The sequence below is a fragment of the Opisthocomus hoazin genome, chromosome 21, assembly GCF_030867145.1.
Source record: "Opisthocomus hoazin isolate bOpiHoa1 chromosome 21, bOpiHoa1.hap1, whole genome shotgun sequence".
Lineage (NCBI taxonomy): Eukaryota > Metazoa > Chordata > Aves > Opisthocomiformes > Opisthocomidae > Opisthocomus > Opisthocomus hoazin.
This window is the reverse complement of record NC_134434.1, coordinates 8,639,648-8,657,031: the sequence shown is the minus strand read 5'-3', so window position 1 is coordinate 8,657,031 and position 17,384 is coordinate 8,639,648. Positions and strand designations below refer to the sequence as shown.

The following is a 17,384-nucleotide window of genomic DNA, read 5'->3' as shown; positions in this document are numbered from 1 at the left end:
CAGGCGCAGCGTCCCGCCGGCAGCACCCCGCCGGCACCCGGCGCTGCCAGGAGCTCGCCCCGGCACTGCACTGGACCTGCTCCGGCACCAGGGGCTGCAGAGGGTCCTGGTGCCGCAGTCACCCCGTCCCCCGCCTGCCCTGCGCCCGCAGCTCTCCCCTGCCAAGCCGGGGGGGCACGGCGGAGCCGAGCAGCGGCCCCTCGCCGGTGGGTGCTGCGACGCTGCGCTGCCCTGCGAGCCGGGGGAGCGCAGGCCAGGCCCGGAGCCGCAGTCCTTGCAGACGGTGGGGTGGGGTGGGAAGGAGGCCCTGGGGCCTGTGGACGCCCGTGTTTTGCACTTTTGGCTCCCGAGACCTCAGCAAGTTCCTCCCGGGGGGCCGCAGGCTGCTGCGATTTCACAACACTGCTGGCGAGCGCGGGGAGGGCTACGCGGCCAGCAAAGCCCAGGGCTGCTGTGAGCATTTCCCAGCTGCTGCTGGTCCCGGGAAGCCGAGCTGGTGTTTCTGGCTCTCCCTCCCACGGCCAGCACGGCAGCCCTGGGAGCAGGCACGGCCACACCGCCCACCGGCTCCAGCTCCCGGCTGCTCCCGGAGCCAACCGCTCTGCGTCGAGGCACCTCCGCGGCCGAGCCGTGCACAGCCAGGGCTGGGGGAAGACACACGACCAGCAAACCCCGCACCGCCTTGGTGTGCGGGCCGGGAGCGGCGCAGGGCCAGGCGCAGGGATGTCCCCACATGATGCCCGGCCACGGCCACTGGCCCCCGCAGCTGCTTGGGGCCACATCTGGCTCCCTGCCCCGCAGGCACAGCCGCTGTGCCGCTAACGCAGCACCCAGCATGGCCCCGCTGCCGCTGCTCCGGTGCTACCGGCGGTGCAGGAACTGCTGCGTCCCCCTTGGTGACAGGGCAGAGGGACACGGCCGCCGTGCCCTCCTGCAGGAGACTGTCCCCAGAAAACAGCGCCCAGGGCCACCCGTGCCCCCGGTCCTCCCCTCACCCAGCTGACGGGGAAAAGGGAAGGAAAAGCAACGTCTGGGGGAAAAGCCTGACGAAATCCCCCGCGGCTACGACATCGCAGATGGCCCTCGCCTGCCCTGGCTGTGACGCCCTGCTGTGGCCCCGGCCCCCTGCGTCACCCTGACCCCCGGAGGGTCAGGAACGGGGCAGGATCCGGGCAGTCGTGCCCTGGGATGCTCCTCCCCCCAGGGATGCCTGTCCCCACGTCTCCGGCACGTTCCCAGACAGGTACTGGGACACAGAACAGAGGTTCTCCTGCAAGGTGGCCCCAGGACAGGCTGCCAGGGCCCAGGCCAGAGCCGCTCCCGCAGGTACCGGGACGGGCCCGGTGCTCCGGCTGGACACCCCCCTGCGCCCGGGGAGCCCGGCGGCATGGCGGGACAGGCGCAGCACTGCAGAGCTGGCGCTCAGGCTCCTCCTCGGCTGCAAACGCAGAGCCAGGACGTCACCAGAGCCACCGACTCGCCGCAGAGGGTTCCCGTCGCAGCCAGGGGCTGGGCGCTAGGGCGGCAGCACAGGGCCTGCCCGGGGACATCGCGGCGGGGCTGGGGGTCACCGCACCCTGTGCTGGCAGTCCCTTGCCACCAGGTGCCACTGCCGAAACACTCGCACCACGCCTGCTGCAGCAGAGCCAACGCTTTACCGGAGACGCCAAGGCCAGAGCTGGGCGCGCTGCCCGGCACCCCTCGGCCGCCCGCACCCCGCTGGTCCAGTGCAGAAGTCGGTTAAATAAACTCAATGCCCTCGTATTTCACGCTCCCGATCCTGGTCTCGGGCAGGAGGAAGCGCCCGTCCAGCGTGAAGGCCATGATGTAGCTGGCGATCTTGCCGTTGTCCTCTTCCGATTTCAGCGCCACGATGATCTGGTCGTCTGTGTCCGGGATGAACTTGAAGGAGGAGAAGCCGTGGGTGGGGACCGCCTCGCCCACGCGTCCCACCGTCACGTCCCCGAAGTCCTGGGTGGAGCTCAGCAGCAGGTTGGTGCCTCGCCGCTCGTCCGCCTTCTCGCTGTAGCGCTCGTGGCTGGCGCGGCGCGGCAGGAAGAACCAGCGCTGCAGCGTGTCGCTCCAGGAGGCCGACTCGTGGATCAGGTAACCTGCGGCAGGGAGCGGGGTCTGACGGCACGGGGCACACGTGGCCCCCCTGCCCCACTGCCCGCCACAGCCGCCCTCCCAGCCCCTCCCAGCGCCGAGCCCGGGCACCCCAGCACGGCCTCCTCTGCCCCGGGGCCCGGCTGCCAGGCACAGCGCCGGCTGAGCCACCCCCCAGCTGCTCGTGGCACAGGCTGGGGACAAAACCGGACAGCGCAGGGGAGAGTCTCCGGCCTCCAGCATCCTTTAACTCTCGCTCCAGTCCCGGTGTCTGGTGGGGGGGGAGCCCTCAGCCCCGGAGCCCGCAGGGGGTGTGGGACATGGGGTGGCAGGAGGGAGCCTCGCTCAGTACCTGGGGGTCGGATGCCCGCTGCAGCCCTCAGCGCGTTGTAGTTCGCCACCCAGTTCTCGTGGCCCACGTCACCCTTGTAGCCAATGACCTTCACCCACTCGGGGTTCTCGTTCACCACCTCCCCCGTCGTCGTGGTCCACTCCTTGCCCAGGCCCCCCACGTAGAGGTGCTCATCCTTCACCGCCAGCCACTCCGCCTTGAAGCCTGCAGTGGAGAGAACGCACGAGCCGGGGCTCGGCCAGCACGCGGGCACCACAGCGGCCCCCGCTCCCCTCAACGCCACACCGCATGGCCCGGTGCTGGGCACAGCCTCCCGCACGCAGCCAGCCACCACCCCCGGCCCGGCCGGGTTCACAGGGTCACCGAAAAGGTGCACCCCACCCCCTCGAGCCCCCTGAGGGGCAAGGACAAGGGCTCTGCGTCTGCAGGGCGGGACGGGAGAGCTCACCTTTCCCCACCGTGCCGTCCCCATCCGGGAGGATCACCCAGGGCACCACCTTGTTGCCCTCAATCTGGTAGACGACTCCCGTCCGGTCGTCCACGGTGTACAGCTTCCCGTTGAAGACCACCAGCTCGGAGAGCTCCATGCCCCTGCCCTTCTCAGCCAGGTGGGACTGCAGCACGCTCTCATCTTCGTCCCACTCCACCCTCACCCTGTCCCCGCTGTCCGACAGCACCAGGTAGCCCTTCTTCAGGTAACTGAACCAGGTGTGCTCCTCAGAGCCCCGCGACTGCGTGTCCAGGTCCGCGATGACGCCGATGCGGTAGCGCACGCCCTCGGGGTTTCTCTGGGGTGGGGACAGCGGGTAGGTGTCATTGTAGCGGTCCCCTGCCTGCAGGCTGAGCCGCCAGTTCCGAGGATTGGGTGGGACGGGCCGTGCCGGGGAGGACCGGTGCAGGCAGAAGAGCAGCAGCACAAACCCCACGCAGGCCGACGACAGCACGATGGCCTTCCAGCGCAGTCGGAAGCGGGGGTCAGCGCCCTTGGTCATGGACGCGAGGACCGGCAGACCACCCACGCTGATCCGGAGGGGGCTCATAGACTCATGGCAGGGCGGGCCGGGCATCCGACCGGGGGCGAGGAGAACCTGGAGGCCAAGGCGGGAGGACGCAGGTCAGAGCTGGAGCCCGGCACGGCCCCGCGCCGGGGCCCAGCCCCTCTCCCGCAGCAGAGGGGGGCCGCTCTGCTGCTGCAGCCGCTCTCAGCCCCAGCTCACCCCCTCCGCACGCCCACACCGGCACAAGCCCCAGGCAGGGAGCCGAGGCACCCCGGCACGCAGCGAGCCCCCACGCCGCTGCGCAGCGTCCGGCACAGCCCCAGGAGGAATCAGGGTCCCGTCCGGCGGCGGGGACGACCCTCACTGCCTCGGGAGCAGCCGGCCGGCCTGGCCCAGCTCCGGCAGCCCCCAGGAACCGGCCCGGCTGCCGAACGTGTGCCCAGGCCCCAGGGGACAGAGGGGACGCGTGGCAGCCCCGCCCGAGCAGGGTGCCAGCGCCGCAGCAGGAAGCGCAGCGCCCGGGTCCAAGGGACGCACCCCGACCTGCCCAGCCTCAGGGCCCCAGCAGCCCCCCCCATCCCTCCATCCCCCCCCATCTCCCCGGGGCAGGACGCGCCCGTGGGCACCTCAACCCACCCGGGCTGTGCCCACCCGCAGGGCCAGGACCCCTCCCCGCAGCACAGGGGAGCGGGCACCGGGGCCGGGCAGCGGGCAGCGGCTCCCGGGAAGGGAAGGTGCCCCCGGGTCGCCCGCTCCCACCCGGAGCCGCGCAGCCCCGGGCCAGGACCCCAGCCCCGGGCGGGGGACCCCCGGGCCGGTCCCCGGGGCTCTCAAGGCGCCTTTCCGCAGCCCCAGGCGCGAACAGAGGCGGCATTGAGCGCGGGGGGCCCGGCCCGGAGGGGCCCGGCCCGGGGGCACGGCTGCTCGCCCCGGGGCCCCGCTGCAGCCGGGACGGACCCCGCGGGAAGGGGGAGCCGCTCCGTCCGCCGGGACCCCGCTCGCTGCACCGGCCCCCAGCGCGGCCGCGGGACCCCGGCACCGCCCTGACCACGGCCGCGGGACCCCCGGGCCCTCAGGCACGGCCACGGCGACCCCCGGGCCCGCTCCCCGAGCGCGCTGCCAGGAAGGCGGGGCAGCGCCGGGACCGAGCGGGCCCCCCCGGCCCCGGATACGGCCCCGGGGACCCCGGCGCTCCCGTCCCGGCGGGGTGCTCGGGCCCCGCGGTGCCACCGCCCCAGCCCGGCGGGGAGTCCGGTGCTGCAGGCCCGGCCCGGCCCCTCGCCCGCCCCTGTCCACGGTGCCCGATCCCCGCTCACCGCCCGAGCGCCGCCGCCCGCCTCCTCCCCGCCGCCGCCGCCTACAGCTCCCGGCAGCCCCCGCGCGCCGCCACGGCAGCCGGAAGCGCCCAAACCACCGCGCTCGCGGCGCAAACGACAACTCCCGGCAGCCCCCGCGCTCCACTGCCCCGCCCGCCGCGCCGCGAGGGCTGCTGGGAGCTGTAGTCCGCCCCGCGGCCTGCTCCGCGCCCGAATCGGGCCGGGCCCAGCGGGAAGGGTCCCGCCAGCCCCGAGCTCCCACGCACGGGCGGCTGCAGCTCAGCGCCGCGGAGCCGCGCTGCGGGGCCCGAGCCGGCCTTGCGGTGTGGCATCCCCCGCAGCCCGGCCCCGGGTGGGCCTGTACCCGCTGCCCGGCGCTGCCCCGTGGGCATGGCCCCGGGGCAGCCCCCGGTGCAGGCCCGGCCGCAGCCCGCAGCCCCCGCCGCCGCGCCGGCGCTGCCCCGGGTACCCCCGTGTGCCCCCACCAGGCGGGCTGCGGGAAGCAGGGCCGGCCCCCGCCGTGGGCCCCGCGCTCGGGTCCAGCTGCCAGCGGCCGCCCGCCAACGGCCCCCCCCCCCCCCCCCGGTGTCCCCAGGGCTGGGAGCGGCCGGCGGCTCCCCCGGCCTGGGGCAGGGCCCTGCCCCGAGTGAAGCGGCGGCCTCCAGGGTCACAGACCCCGGCCCTGGCCCCTGACCCCGATGTGGCACCGGCCGTGGCCGCGGGCCCGGTGCTGGCCGGCGCCGGGAGCACACATGGTTAACGCCGGCTGCCGGCGCGCTGGGCTCCCATCTGGCAGTGGGAGGGCTGCGTGCCTCGTCCCGCTCCGCCGCTGCCGCCCGCGCTTTCTAGAAAGTGCATTTCCGCCCGGGCCAAGGGAGGAGAGGCGGCCGCGGAGCGGGCGGCAGGCGATCGGCCGCGGGCAGGCTCTGCCCCGCGCCCGGGGGGATGCTCTAGGGACGGGAAGGCAGCGCCAGGAGGGAGCGGCCCCTGCCCTGGAGGTAGGTGGGGGGCGGCTTTGGGGGGGCCCTGCAGGCCTGGGGACCAGCGCCCCAGAGCTGCACCTTGCTGTGCGCCCGTCGGCGTCGGGTTCTGCGGCATCGGTGCGGACTCACCCGGGAGGCAGCTCCACCTCGCCGGGCGCCGCGGGGCACGTCCAGCGAGGGGGACCCGGCCCTGCCTGTGGAGGGGGCCATGGGGACCCCAGGGTCCGCCGAGGCACAGACCCACCCGCGGCAGCCCCGGGAGGGCAGAGCCTGGGAGAGGGCTGGTGCTGGAGCCGGCAGTGCGGGCTCGGCGCCGTGCAGATCCCCCAGCCAGGCCTCCGCCTGCACAGCCAGTCCCCACCAGCACATCCAGCCCAGTACTGGGCCAGCCCCGGGCACGTCTGCGGGGACGTGGGGACTCCTGGGGTCCCCAGCACATCTCATCGGTGCTGCTGGGTGCCACGGGACCTGGAGGGCTGTGACCACGCCGCTGGCCCTGCTGCCTGCTAGGTCTGCACTGCTGTGGGAGTGAAGGCAGGGAGCCGTCCCACCAGCACGGCCCCGGTGCCAGCGGCATCCTGGCTCCAGCCGCTGCAGCCAGCACCCGAGTGGGGAGAGCGAGGAGGGTCCTGCTGCCTCCACACCACCCATCCCAGCCCCCTCATCCCTCCCCCGGGATTTGCGCGTGTTTCATCCTGGTCTTTATCACCGCCAGGAATGTGTTTCAGGATCTTTTGGCTTGCAGTCTCAAGGCTTTAGCACCCACTGAACTTAAATCTGCAAACCCAAACCGCTCCTGGAGAGCACCCAGCCCTGACAGGAAAAACAGCGTCCCTTCCGCCGAGCTGTCTGTGCCCCTGCGTGCGCAGGCACCTCCCGCCCCACACGCTCGCCTCCGTTTCCAGCCCTGCGACAGCCGGGAAGCGCACTGCCGTCCTCGGTGGGAATTTCCTGCTGAAGGATTTCTTCTCCCTGCAGAGCAGCTCCCTGCAGAGCTGCGTTTTCCCCAGGGCTGAGCCTGCTGCAGGTCCCAGGGGAACGTCTGGTTTGACGGTTCCAGCGCCGAGGGACAGCCACGGGCTTCCCCAAGCCCCGGCGGGCTGCGTGCCACGCTCACTGGAGGCCAGGCAGGGGGAAGAGGGCCAGTGCCGAGGCTGCCCTGGATGAGACCTGCTCACCAGCCCCTGCCTGGCCTCCTCCGCGCTTCCATCCGTGGATCCGCTGCTCCCCTGCCTACGGAGCTGAGCACGGGCAGGCACGAGGCGTGGGCAGGGGGACATGGCGCCAGGCTGCCCACAGCCCTGCCTCTGCCCGTACTCGGCAGCGCCAGCGCGACGTGGGCCCAGATAACGACGCGAGGCAGGGGACAGAGGCAGGGGGACCCAGGGAGCGTGTGAGGGGACGGGCCCTTTGCAGAGGGTGCGAGCAGCGGGACAGGCCTTCGGAGCCTGGCCCCGTCCCTCCGCCCTTCCCGGCCCTGGCGCAGGTGACTCATAAGCCAGGCATCCGTCCTGGCGTCGAACGCCCTCCGCGCCCGCTGCCGGAGCATGCCCGCCCGGTCCGCGGACCCCACAGCCCCCGCCCTCGGGGACGACGGGAGCAGCCGGCCCGCAGGCTGGCCCAGCCTGGCGACCGCTGACTGGGGACCCTGCTCCTCGGAGAGGGCATTCACCATAACACCAGGATTCTGCCCCCAAATCCTTCCCCGTGGCCTGGCCCACCCCAGGACGTGGGGCTGTGCTGTGCGGGGCCCTTTGCCCCTCGGGGCGGGCGCTCCGGGATCCCGGCAGAGCCCACGGAGCACGGCCGGTGTGGGGGGAGGCTGTCCGGGGGGGAGAAAGGCAACGGCCGTGCCCTTCAGGGAGGCACCTGACCGAGACAGCAGCCTGGCAGGCAGCCTTCCCCACCCCGGCGCTGCAAGGCCGCAGCACGGAGGGCATGGGACCGGGCAGCCCACGCCTGCAGCCCTGTGCCCGGCTGGTCGTGCCCCGGCACTGCCTCGGACCCTGCCGCCGCGGATGCCGAGCGGCTGGGCAGTGCCGCATGCATGTGTGGCCGTGGCTTCGTGGCGCCTGCGGGGCTGCGGTGCTGCGTGCCCGGCCCCACGCCTCGAGCGGATACGGCTGCGATAAGGCAGGGAAGGAAGCGGAGCTGCCCGGGTTGGGCCATGGTGCCACCGGCAACTGCAAATATTAGCTTTGGCCCCACGCAGGACGTGGGCTCCCAGGGAGGTTTCTCCCCGTCACGGCCGGCTCCCCGCCTGCGTGCACCCCTCCAGCGAAGCGGGTTTTGTCTCCCTGCCGTGTCCCCAGGCACAGGGGAGGGCTGGCAGCTCCTGGGGCGCAGCAGCCCCTCTCACGGGGCCGGTGCAGCCCGAGCTGCAGGCATCCTTGCATGTCCTAGGGAGGGAGGAGGGCTGCAGACCCCCTCCAGGCAGGGCTGGGGTCCCTCACGGCAGGCAGGGCTGCACCCTGACATTTGCCCTGTGGCATTTGGAGCTGCCTGTAATTTTCTCAGGCGCCGAGCCGCTGCTCTTGGGTGTCCATGGGAGGCAGCCGGAGCCGGGCTGCGTAGGAGCAGTCATGCTTGGCGCAGGGCTTGGCCAGTCCGCCAACGGCTGCTGCTCCGCTCCACCCTCGGCTCCCCGGGTGATCCCTCTTCCACGGGTGCCAGGGCTCTGGAGGCTGCCTGGCCCCAGCTCCCAGCTTGCTGGTGAGCCCCAAGCCCCTGCACTGCCCCAAACACGGGGCTCCGGGCGCTCGCTGCAGCACCGCCGAGGCACCTGGCCCAGCTGGAAGCGGCTCTTTAGGTGCAGATGGTCCCTGGAGCTGCAAGAGCTGCGTGTGCCCACGCTGCAGGCTCTGCTGGGGAAGGGCTGCTGCAAGAGCAGCCTTTTGGGGCTGGAGGCCTGGGGCTGCCTGGTGTGCCAGGTCCTGTCCCGGGGACGGCACCGGGTGCAGCCAGGCTGGCACGGCACGGCACGGCACGGCATCTCTGCCGATCATGGCTCCGCCAGGCCTTGCTCTCCCCCTCAGCCGTCCCTGGCATCTCACAGGGCACTGCCACAGCATGGAGGGGCTTGGGGCACTTGGTGTCCTGCTGCTCTCCTGCCTGCTGCTGCCCTCGCCTGCGCGGAGCCAGCCCAGCCCCAGCCCCAGCCCCGGCCAGCGTCCGCAGACGGACCCCACGGAGACACCGTCCCAGCACCACGCAGCCAGGTGAGGGGACCCCGGGGCTGGGCCCTTTCACAGCGGTGGCCGGGGCAGCCCCGGCACCGCAAAGGGCTCCGGCCCCCACCCGCAGCTCCCCGTTGCGCTTTGCTTTCTGCCCTCCGCAGCGTCTCGCCAGAGCAGGCGGCTGGCGGTGCCCCAGAGCGGCTGCCCCCGCGTCCCCGCTGCGTCCGCTGCTGCGAGCCGCCCGAGCAGCGCTTCTCCTACCCCCAGTACCAGCCCCTGCCTCGGATCAACGTGACCATCCTGAAAGGTGAGGGCTGGCAGGGCCCCGCGCTGCGGCACGGCAGCCTGGGCACCCGCAGCCTGCCCAGCGCACAGCTGGGCTCCCAGTGCCAGCTCTCGGGGGCACCAGTCTCCTGCAAACTGGGAAGGAGGGGCTGGGTGCCTGGGCAGAGGGGGGTGGGCAAGGGACCCCCCGGGGCGTGAGCTGCTCCTGCGCTGGTGGCCTCTGGGCAGCAGCTTTGGAGGCGGCGGCAGAGCCAGGGAGGGAGCGGGGCTGGGGGGTCCTGGCTGTCTCCGTCCCCCTCTGCCAGCCAAAGGGGCTCCCTGGGCACCGGGTTTGGAGGTGGCACCACCTCTGACAGCACAACTGTCCCTCCTGCTTGGCCCAGGCGAGAAGGGGGACCGCGGCGAGCGGGGCATGCAGGGCAAGTTCGGCAAGACGGGGGTGGCTGGCAGCAGGGGCCACGCGGGGCCAAAGGGACAGAAGGGCAGCGTGGGCGCCCCGGGGGAGCGCTGCAAGAGCCACTACGCCGCCTTCTCGGTGGGCCGCAAGAAGCCCCTGCACAGCAACGACTACTACCAGACCCTCATCTTCGACACGGAGTTTGTCAACCTCTACGAGCACTTCAACATGTTCACGGGCAAGTTTTACTGCTACGTCCCCGGGATCTACTACTTCAGCCTGAACGTGCACACCTGGAACCAGAAGGAGACGTACCTGCACCTGATGCGCAACGGGGCAGAGGTGGTGATCCTCTACGCCCAGGTGAGCGACCGCAGCATCATGCAGAGCCAGAGTGTCATGCTGGAGCTGCGCGAGCAGGACGAGGTCTGGGTGCGGCTCTACAAGGGCGAGCGCGAGAACGCCATCTTCAGCGATGAGTACGACACTTACGTCACCTTCAGCGGCCACCTCATCAAGTACAGCGGGGACCCCTGAGCGCCCCGGGGTGGGTGTCCCCTCGCCCCGGGCATGCCACCCGCTGTCGCGCTGCTCGCGCTGCTCCGTGCCGCTGCCCCAGCAGCTGCCCGAGCGCGTGAGCCCCCCACTCCCAGCCCCGCGAGGCCGATCGGATGCGCCCGGAGGAGTCGGAGCCGTTTCCAGCCTCTGCTGCGTTTGCGACGCAGGCAGCGGCCGCTCGCCTGGGGCGGGCACAGGGCTCATCCCCGCCTGCGCCCGCTGCGGAGCTGGGTTTGCGGGGGCACATGAGTTCGGGGCACTGGCTGTGAGCCGGCACCGGCCGAACGGGTTTGCCTGCCCGTGCCCTGGTGCCAGGCAGCGCAGACACATGCGCCGTGTTCCTCCCTTCCCCCCTCGCGCTGTGATGTGCTCTGCAGGCTCCTTCTCCTGGAAAGGGGCAGAGAGTGCTCAGTCTCCATCAGGAAAGGCAACAAGACCACTGAGGGCCCTTCTTTCCTCCCGTGGCGATGGGTCCCAGCAGCACGGGCGCTGCCGCACGGCGCTGGGCACCCTCCGGGCCGACGCTTCCCCCAGGTGCTCCCCGGGGCGGCGGATTGCATCAGTTCCCCTCTGCAAGGCCCCGTCACTGTTCCCCGCATGCAGCCTCTGCTCGGTGCCGATGCTGCCGAGGAGGGGCAGGCTCCCCACCGGCAGCCCTGGGTGTGGGGCCTTCGGCCTCAGCTGCTTCCTCTTCGGTTAGGTTATCTGCTGGCCAGGCTTCGTATTTTTGTAGACGCAATGGCAAAGCGGGGCGCGGGGCGGTGTGCCGCCCCTCGCTCTCTGCGCAGCTTGCGACCACATTAAACACCCCGTGATTTCGAGTCCTACTCACGCTTTCGGCGCGTCTGCTTGCGCTGTGTGTGCGGAGGCTCCGAGCGGCTCAGTGCAGGTTCCCGCTCCCAGGGTGCGGGGTCTCCCCGAGAGCCGTGGGCTGGCACGGTGCTGCCGAGCTGGTGGTGGGCAGGGAAGGGCAGATCATCGCTGGAGAGCCGGGGAGCCCTGTGCCAGTCTCTGTGAGGCCTGGCCGCTCCCCACGGGCCAGGGAGCTGGAAGCTGAGCACAGTAACAGAGCCGTCAGCCCGCAAGCAGCGGGGGCTGGGGGTGGTGGCTGGGTTTGCCAAGAATCCCGATGATCCAGCACGCCCACGGTGATGCGGCAGGTCTGAGGTCAAGCTGGGACGCCGGTGGGTCAGGGTCTGGATCGGTGGGTCCATGGCTGGGCAGAGCAGGGCTGCAGCTGGAGACCAGCACGCGCCCAGCAGAGCAGGGACGGGAGCGATGGCCCAGGGCTGAGCTGAAGCAGAGCCTCGGCCCCACGGGTGGGTGGTGAGGGGGGCCCGGTGGGGCTGGCAGCACCCTCAGGGCCCCCGGGACCCGGCGGCAGGGGTGGGGGCAGCTGCCCCGCTCATGGCCGGCCAGAGCCCGGTCCCAGCCCTGCGGTGGGGGCAAAGCCCCGCGGCAGCTCCCGGTCCCTCGGGCAGTGGGCAGCGCTGGGGCTGCCGGCGCGGCTGGCACACGGCACGAGGGGACGGCTGCCTGCTGCGGGGCGGCTGCCGGCACCGGCTCTGGCCCAGTCTGCACAGCACGGCCTGTTCTGGGGCACATGTCCCACCCCGGGACACATAGTCCATTCCAGGACACATGGCCGTGTCCCAGGACTTGCAGCCTGTCCCAGGACTCACGTCGCATCCCAGGAGACACGTCCCCATCCCGGGATACACGGACCCGCCGCGGGACACACGGACCCACCCCGGGGCCGGGCCGGGGCGGGCGGAGCTCCTGGGGCCGCGCCTCCGGGCGAGCCGGGCCGGGCCGGGGCCGCGTCAGAGCGGGCGGCAGCAGCGGCAGCACCGGCAGCAGCGGCAGCACCGGCGGCAGCGGCGGCAGAGCCATGGCGGAGGCGCAGGAAGGGCCCGGGCGGCGCGGGAAGAGGGCCGGGGCGGCGGCGGAGGAGCCGGCGGAAGCGGGGGCGGAGCGCGGCGGGAGGCGGCGGAGGAGGAGGTGGGCGCGGGGTCCGGGGCGGGGGTCTGGGCCGGGGCTGGGCAGGGATCGGGCAGGGACCAGGGCAGGGATCGGGACCGGGATCGGGACCGGGAACGGGACCGGGATCGGGCAGGGATCGGGATCGGGACAGGGATCGGGGCTCGGACCGGGCAGGGGACCGGGCAGGGATCAGGACCGGGATCGGGACCAGAATCGGGACAGAGGCCGGGATCGGGGCAGGGACCAGGCTCGGGGCAGGGACCAGGGCAGGGACCAGGCAGAGATCGGGACAGGGGCCGGGCTCGGGGCTCGGCACCGGCCGCGGTGCCATCCCGGCCCGGCCCGGCCCTCACCGCCCTCCCCGGGCAGCTTCCAGCCGGCGGCGGAGCCCCGGGGAACCACCGTCCTGCACGACACCGTCAGCACCGACCCGCAGCCGCTGCCAGGTGAGGCACCGCGGGCACCCGCCACGCTCCCCGCCATCCCGTGCCGGTGCCGACACCGACCCGCACGGGCAGCGCGCCCCGCTGACCCCGTCCCCCATCTCCCTGCCTGCGCCAGCGAGGCACTTCGACACCAGGACGACGGAGCCCATCAGCTTCTTCTTGTCCGGCCTGGAGGAGCTGCTGGCCTGGCGCCCCGACAGCAACGATGACTTCAACGTCTCCACCGTGCCGCTGGCCAAGCGCCAGCCGCCGCTCCGCAGCGAGAGGCCCCGGACGCTGGTGTGCCACGACATGCGCGGCGGGTACCTGGAGGACAGGTACGTGCTGGGCAGAGGGGAGACGTGGCGGCGGGGCTCAGCGCCTCAGACCCCAAACCTCTTCTGCTTCTGCCTGATGTGTTTCCTGCCGGCCCGGCCGCAGGCGGGCAGGGACGGAGGGGTTTGGGTTTGGGCACTGGAGCGCGGTGGCCCCGCTTGGGCCAGCCCTAGCCGGGGTGCACAGGGGTGGCTCGGTGCCACAGCTCTGCCGCGCTCCCAGGACGTGAGTCAGGCTCCTGCCCAGCCCCGCAGCCGTCTGCCGGCATCCTTCCCGCGTTGCCCAACCCTCCTTGCTGCTGCAGGTTCATCCAGGGCTCCGCCACACGCAATCCCTACGTCTTCTACCACTGGCGGTACATCGACATCTTCGTCTACTTCAGCCACCACACCGTCACCATCCCGCCCGTGTGCTGGACTAACGCGGCGCACAGGAACGGCGTCCCCGTGCTGGGTGAGGGCAGGGCCGGCTGCGGGGCCGGCGGCCGCAGGACCAGGTCCTGGGGAGCCCCGGGCACACAGTGGTTTTGCCGGGGTGCGCGGCCGACGCCGCTCCTGCCGCTTCCCCAGGCACGTTCATCACGGAGTGGACGGACGGGGAGAAGCTGTGCGAGGCGTTCCTGGGCGGCGAGGAGGAGGCGTACCGCGCCGTGGGCGAGCAGCTGGCGCGCGTCGCCCAGCACTACCGCTTCGATGGCTGGCTGGTCAACGTGGAGAACAGGCTGAGCGTGAGCCGCCGTCACGGTGTACCCCTCCCCCGCCCCCCCGCTGCTGCCCCGCGCCCGCCCCGCGCCCACCTGCCCCGCTCTCTCCTGGCAGGCAGCAGCGGTGGGGAACCTGCCCCCCTTCCTGCGGCACTTGACGGCGCAGGTGCGCAGCGCCGTGCCGGGGGGAATGGTGATCTGGTACGACAGCGTCCTGCGGAACGGCGCGCTGAAATGGCAGAACGAGCTGAACGAGGAGAATAGGTGAGGCCGGGCCCTGCCCCGCCGCCATCCCCGGGCGGGGGGCATGAGCCCACCCCCGACCCAGCTCTCGGTGGGCAAGGGATGGTCTGCACAGCCCCTGGCGGGCTGGTCTGCAGGGACAGCCACCGTGCCTGCCTTGCCACCCTGACCCTGTCCCCAGGGTGTTCTTTGACGCCTGTGACGGGCTCTTCACCAACTACAACTGGAAGGAGGAGCACCTGGAGCGCACGCGCCGGCTGGCCGGGCCCCGCCACACCGACGTCTACGTCGGCATCGACGTCTTCGCCCGCGGGGATGTGGTCGGGGGTGGCTTTGACACTGACAAGGTGGGTGTGCCGGGCCGGGCAAGAGCAGGACCCTGGGTCCCCTGTTGGCACGGGGTTCTGAGCTCCGATGGCTGTGCTGTGCTGTGCCGGGCTGTGCCGTGCCGGGCTGCCAGCCTGGGGACACAGCGGTGAGGAGTGGGGGAACCCGGAGCAGCCGGGCTGCTGGCCGTGCACGGAGAGGGAGCCAGGGGATCCCCGTGCCACAGCCCCTGCAGAGGGAGAGCCATAGCACATCCCCATGGTGTTGCCCTCCCCCACCACGGGGCCAGTGGGACCTGGGGACGTGGGGACAGGGCAGGTGACAAGGCGACCGCTCACCGTTCCTCTCTGCAGTCCCTGCGCCTGGTCCGCCAGCACGGCCTCTCCGCCGCCATCTTCGCTCCCGGCTGGGTCTACGAGCACCTGGGGGAGGAAAACTTCCTGCAGAACGAGAACAAGTGAGGGCGGCTTGGCGGGGTGGGGGCTGTGGCAGGGAAGTGGCCCTGGGGGCACCCCAGGCTGGGAGGGCTGCGGGAGGGGGCTGCTGGGAGAGGGCGGCTGCGTGCTGGGACCAGGCTGGCCCCGCTCTGCCCTGGCTTGGGCAGTGCCCAGTACCATGCCAGGGCAGCAGCCGTGGCGGGGGCTCCGTTCGGACACTCGCCTGTTCCTCCAGGTTCTGGGCCTCGCTGGCTGAGCACCTGCCCACGCACAGCATCTGCACGCTGCCCCTCGCCACCTCCTTCAGCCTGGGCATGGGCACCAGCCGGTTCCTGGCTGGGAAGGTGGGTGTGGGGTGACGGCCCGGCTCCGGGGGGGGCTGGGCAGGCGGAGGGGGTCCCTGCAACAGGCTCCCCACCTGTCCCTGCTTGCCCTGTCCTGCAGGAGGAAGAGGCCGGGCCCTGGTACGACCTGAGCGCGCAGGAGATCCAGCCGCTCTACCCGGAGAGCGCGGGCAGGCTGAGCACCGGCTGCTGTCTGCAGGACGCCTGGTGCGGGGGCAGCTCCCTGCGGGTGCAGGGCACCATCCCCGCCGGCCAGCAGCGCGTGGCCGTCCGGTGAGTTGGGGGGGGCCGCGGAGCCCCTTCCCACCCCCTGTGCACCGAGCTGGCACTGTGCCGGCACAGCTCACGTGGGCCGGGCAGAGCGGTGCCCAGCGGTGAGCGTGCCGTGGGGCGCGCTGCCCAGCAGACCTAACCCGATGCATCTTCTCTCTCTCCCCCCTCTCTCTCTCTGTCTCTGGGTGGATTCGGGGTCACCAGCCTCTTCTCTTTGCAGATGCCGGCGCCCCCCAAGCTCTTCCTGACCCTGCTCTACAAGCTGGAGGGGCCACACCCCGACGAGTTCGCCATCGCGCTGGAGCTCACCACCTGCGACTCGGGGACCTGCCACGAGGGCAACGTCGCCTCCCTGCCCGGTGAGGACCCTGCCCCCTCCCCCACTCTCTCTGCCGTCAGCACCCGCTGCGTGGAGCGGGGCCAGCTCAGCCCCCCCGTGACCCCGCTCCCTCTGGCAGAGCCCACTGGCCGCCACCACCCCCGGCTCCTCCCGGCACCGCCACCTGGGCTCGCTGCGCCGCTCGCCGCCTGCGACCGCGGCTCCAACGGCTGGACCAGCCGGTGAGTGCCCTGCCAGCCCCCAGCCCCCTGCGACCCCCCGCTCTGTGCCTGCTCTGACGCTCCGCTCCCAGGTGCTACGAGCTGGACCTGCAGGACTGCAGCCTGCGCGACCTCTCGCTGCTCGCGTCGCGGCCGCAGCCCGGCCCGCGGGAGATGCCCTTCGCCTGCCTGCTCGGCGAGATGCGGGTGAGTCCCGGCCGCTGCCGCCCCGCGCCGGCGCATGGCGGCCCCCTGGCTCCCCGCCCGACGGTGCGGCCGTTCCCCTTCCCGCAGGTGCTGGACGCGGCGACCGTGGCCGTACCCCCGCCGCCGGTGCAGGGCCTGTCAGCCTCGCAGCTCCGCTGGCAGCCGGGCCCCGGCCCCGAGCAGCTCTCGCTCAGCCTGACGCTGCGCTGGGCCTTCCCGCCTGATGCGGCCGACGCCTTCCGCGTCCTCCGCCGGGACCCGGGCCCGGGCGCGCCGCAGCTGCTGGGGCTGGCGCACGGCTGCCGGTACCGCGCCGTGGGGCTGCCGGTGCCGCGGCCCACGGTGGGGCGGCCCGGCCGGCTGGAGCTGCTGGTGGAGCCGGTGCTGCGGGACGCGCTGCCCGCCGGCCCCGACGGCTGCGGCCGCCTGCTGCTCGTCTACTCCGTGCCGGCGGGGCCGGGGCCTTGACGCCTTGGCGAGCGGGGGAGGGGCTCCGTCGCTCTGGGGGTCCCTGCGCCCAGCGCCGTGGCCGGGGTGCTGGGGGGGCCCTGCCCGGGGACCCCCCGCTTCTGCTCCCGCAGCCCTCGTTGCCAGTGCGGGGGGGACTGCCCCAAATTAATTATCAGACGGTCTGAGAAATGGAGGGAGGGTTCCCCCCCCCACCCCCTGGGCCAGCCCCCAGGACAGCACCGTGCCGGGATGGCCGGACCCCCACCCGGCGCCCAGTCAAACCCTGAGTCGCCCTGGTTGAAGAAAGAAATCTTTATTAATAATTTCAATAATAATAATAATAATAATCCTTGTAATAATAATAATAATAATAATAATAATAATAATAATAATACTGTTTATTAGAATGGTCACACCTTCGAAGCATACAGGAGGGGCCGGCGGCCGGCGCGGGGGCTGCTGTAAGGAAGAAGCCAGTACAGCGAGGGGGGGGCTTTGTACAGGGCGGGGGCCGGGGCTATGTACACCGGGCGTAGAAAAGGGGGGAGCTCGCTGCGGGGCATCGGGGGCCTCTGCAGGCGGCAACGTCAGGGCCGGGGGGCGGCGGGGGGGGGCCGGGCAGGTCCCCCGGGGTGGGCTCCAGACCCGGCTACTGCAGACCGACCCCGGGGCTCGGGCCGGTCGAGACCCCGCGCCGGGGGCTGCAGGAGCGGGGCTGGCGGCGGGAGCGGGGCAGGGTCCGGCGCGGGGCTGCTCCCTGCGGGGTGGGAGCGCCGGGGGCTGGCGGGGGGGGGGGGGGGGGGGGAAGGGACCGCAAGCGAGTCGCAAGCTCCTCTTAACAAAAGTTCCCTTTAAAAGGCAGAGGCTCGTCCCCCTGCAACGCCCACCGTCCCGCAACCCGGCCCCGGCCCCCGCGGGAGCCGAGGCCCCGCACCCCCGACCCAC

The 17,384-nt window shown here is 72.3% G+C and overlaps 2 protein-coding genes across 3 annotated transcripts; one reads left to right on the top strand and one right to left on the bottom strand.

The window, feature by feature from the left end:
* Positions 1–1,653: 1,653 nt before the first annotated feature.
* Positions 1,654–4,824, bottom strand: CANT1 (calcium activated nucleotidase 1). Its single transcript, XM_075440820.1, has 4 exons — positions 4,773–4,824; positions 2,907–3,546; positions 2,459–2,662; positions 1,654–2,111 (listed from the first exon to the last, which is right to left on the bottom strand). Exons 2-4 carry the CDS (start codon positions 3,523–3,525, stop codon positions 1,741–1,743), a joined length of 1,194 nt encoding a protein of 397 aa, XP_075296935.1. The 5' UTR covers positions 3,526–3,546; positions 4,773–4,824; the 3' UTR covers positions 1,654–1,740.
* Positions 4,825–5,404: 580 nt separating this feature from the next.
* Positions 5,405–16,793, top strand: ENGASE (endo-beta-N-acetylglucosaminidase). 2 transcript variants are annotated; one of them, XM_075441311.1, is made up of 17 exons: positions 5,405–5,770; positions 8,811–8,973; positions 9,093–9,238; positions 9,600–10,131; positions 12,524–12,600; positions 12,716–12,917; positions 13,220–13,368; positions 13,485–13,642; positions 13,734–13,882; positions 14,043–14,208; positions 14,542–14,645; positions 14,861–14,969; positions 15,070–15,242; positions 15,447–15,601; positions 15,701–15,803; positions 15,875–15,989; positions 16,077–16,793. In XM_075441311.1, exons 2-17 carry the CDS (start codon positions 8,825–8,827, stop codon positions 16,455–16,457), a joined length of 2,868 nt encoding a protein of 955 aa, XP_075297426.1. In that variant the 5' UTR covers positions 5,405–5,770; positions 8,811–8,824; the 3' UTR covers positions 16,458–16,793. The 2 variants fall into 2 exon arrangements, with proteins under 2 accessions (XP_075297426.1, XP_075297425.1); XM_075441310.1 differs by lacking the exons at positions 5,405–5,770; positions 8,811–8,973; positions 9,093–9,238; positions 9,600–10,131 and adding an exon at positions 12,063–12,172.
* Positions 16,794–17,384: the final 591 nt, after the last annotated feature.

Excerpts from the sequence above, each read along its gene's own strand:
- CANT1 (XM_075440820.1), bottom strand. The coding sequence starts at position 3,525 with ATGCCCGGCCCGCCCTGCCATGAGTCTATGAGCCCCCTCCGGATCAGC. Across the intron at positions 2,663-2,906 it reads GGACGGCACGGTGGGGAAAG|GCTTCAAGGCGGAGTGGCTG; the intron begins GTGAGCTCTCCC and ends TCTCCACTGCAG. Across the intron at positions 2,112-2,458 it reads AGCGGGCATCCGACCCCCAG|GTTACCTGATCCACGAGTCG; the intron begins GTACTGAGCGAG and ends TCCCTGCCGCAG.
- ENGASE (XM_075441311.1), top strand. The coding sequence starts at position 8,825 with ATGGAGGGGCTTGGGGCACTTGGTGTCCTGCTGCTCTCCTGCCTGCTG. Across the intron at positions 15,804-15,874 it reads TCCAACGGCTGGACCAGCCG|GTGCTACGAGCTGGACCTGC; the intron begins GTGAGTGCCCTG and ends CTCCGCTCCCAG. Across the intron at positions 15,990-16,076 it reads GCCTGCTCGGCGAGATGCGG|GTGCTGGACGCGGCGACCGT; the intron begins GTGAGTCCCGGC and ends CCCTTCCCGCAG.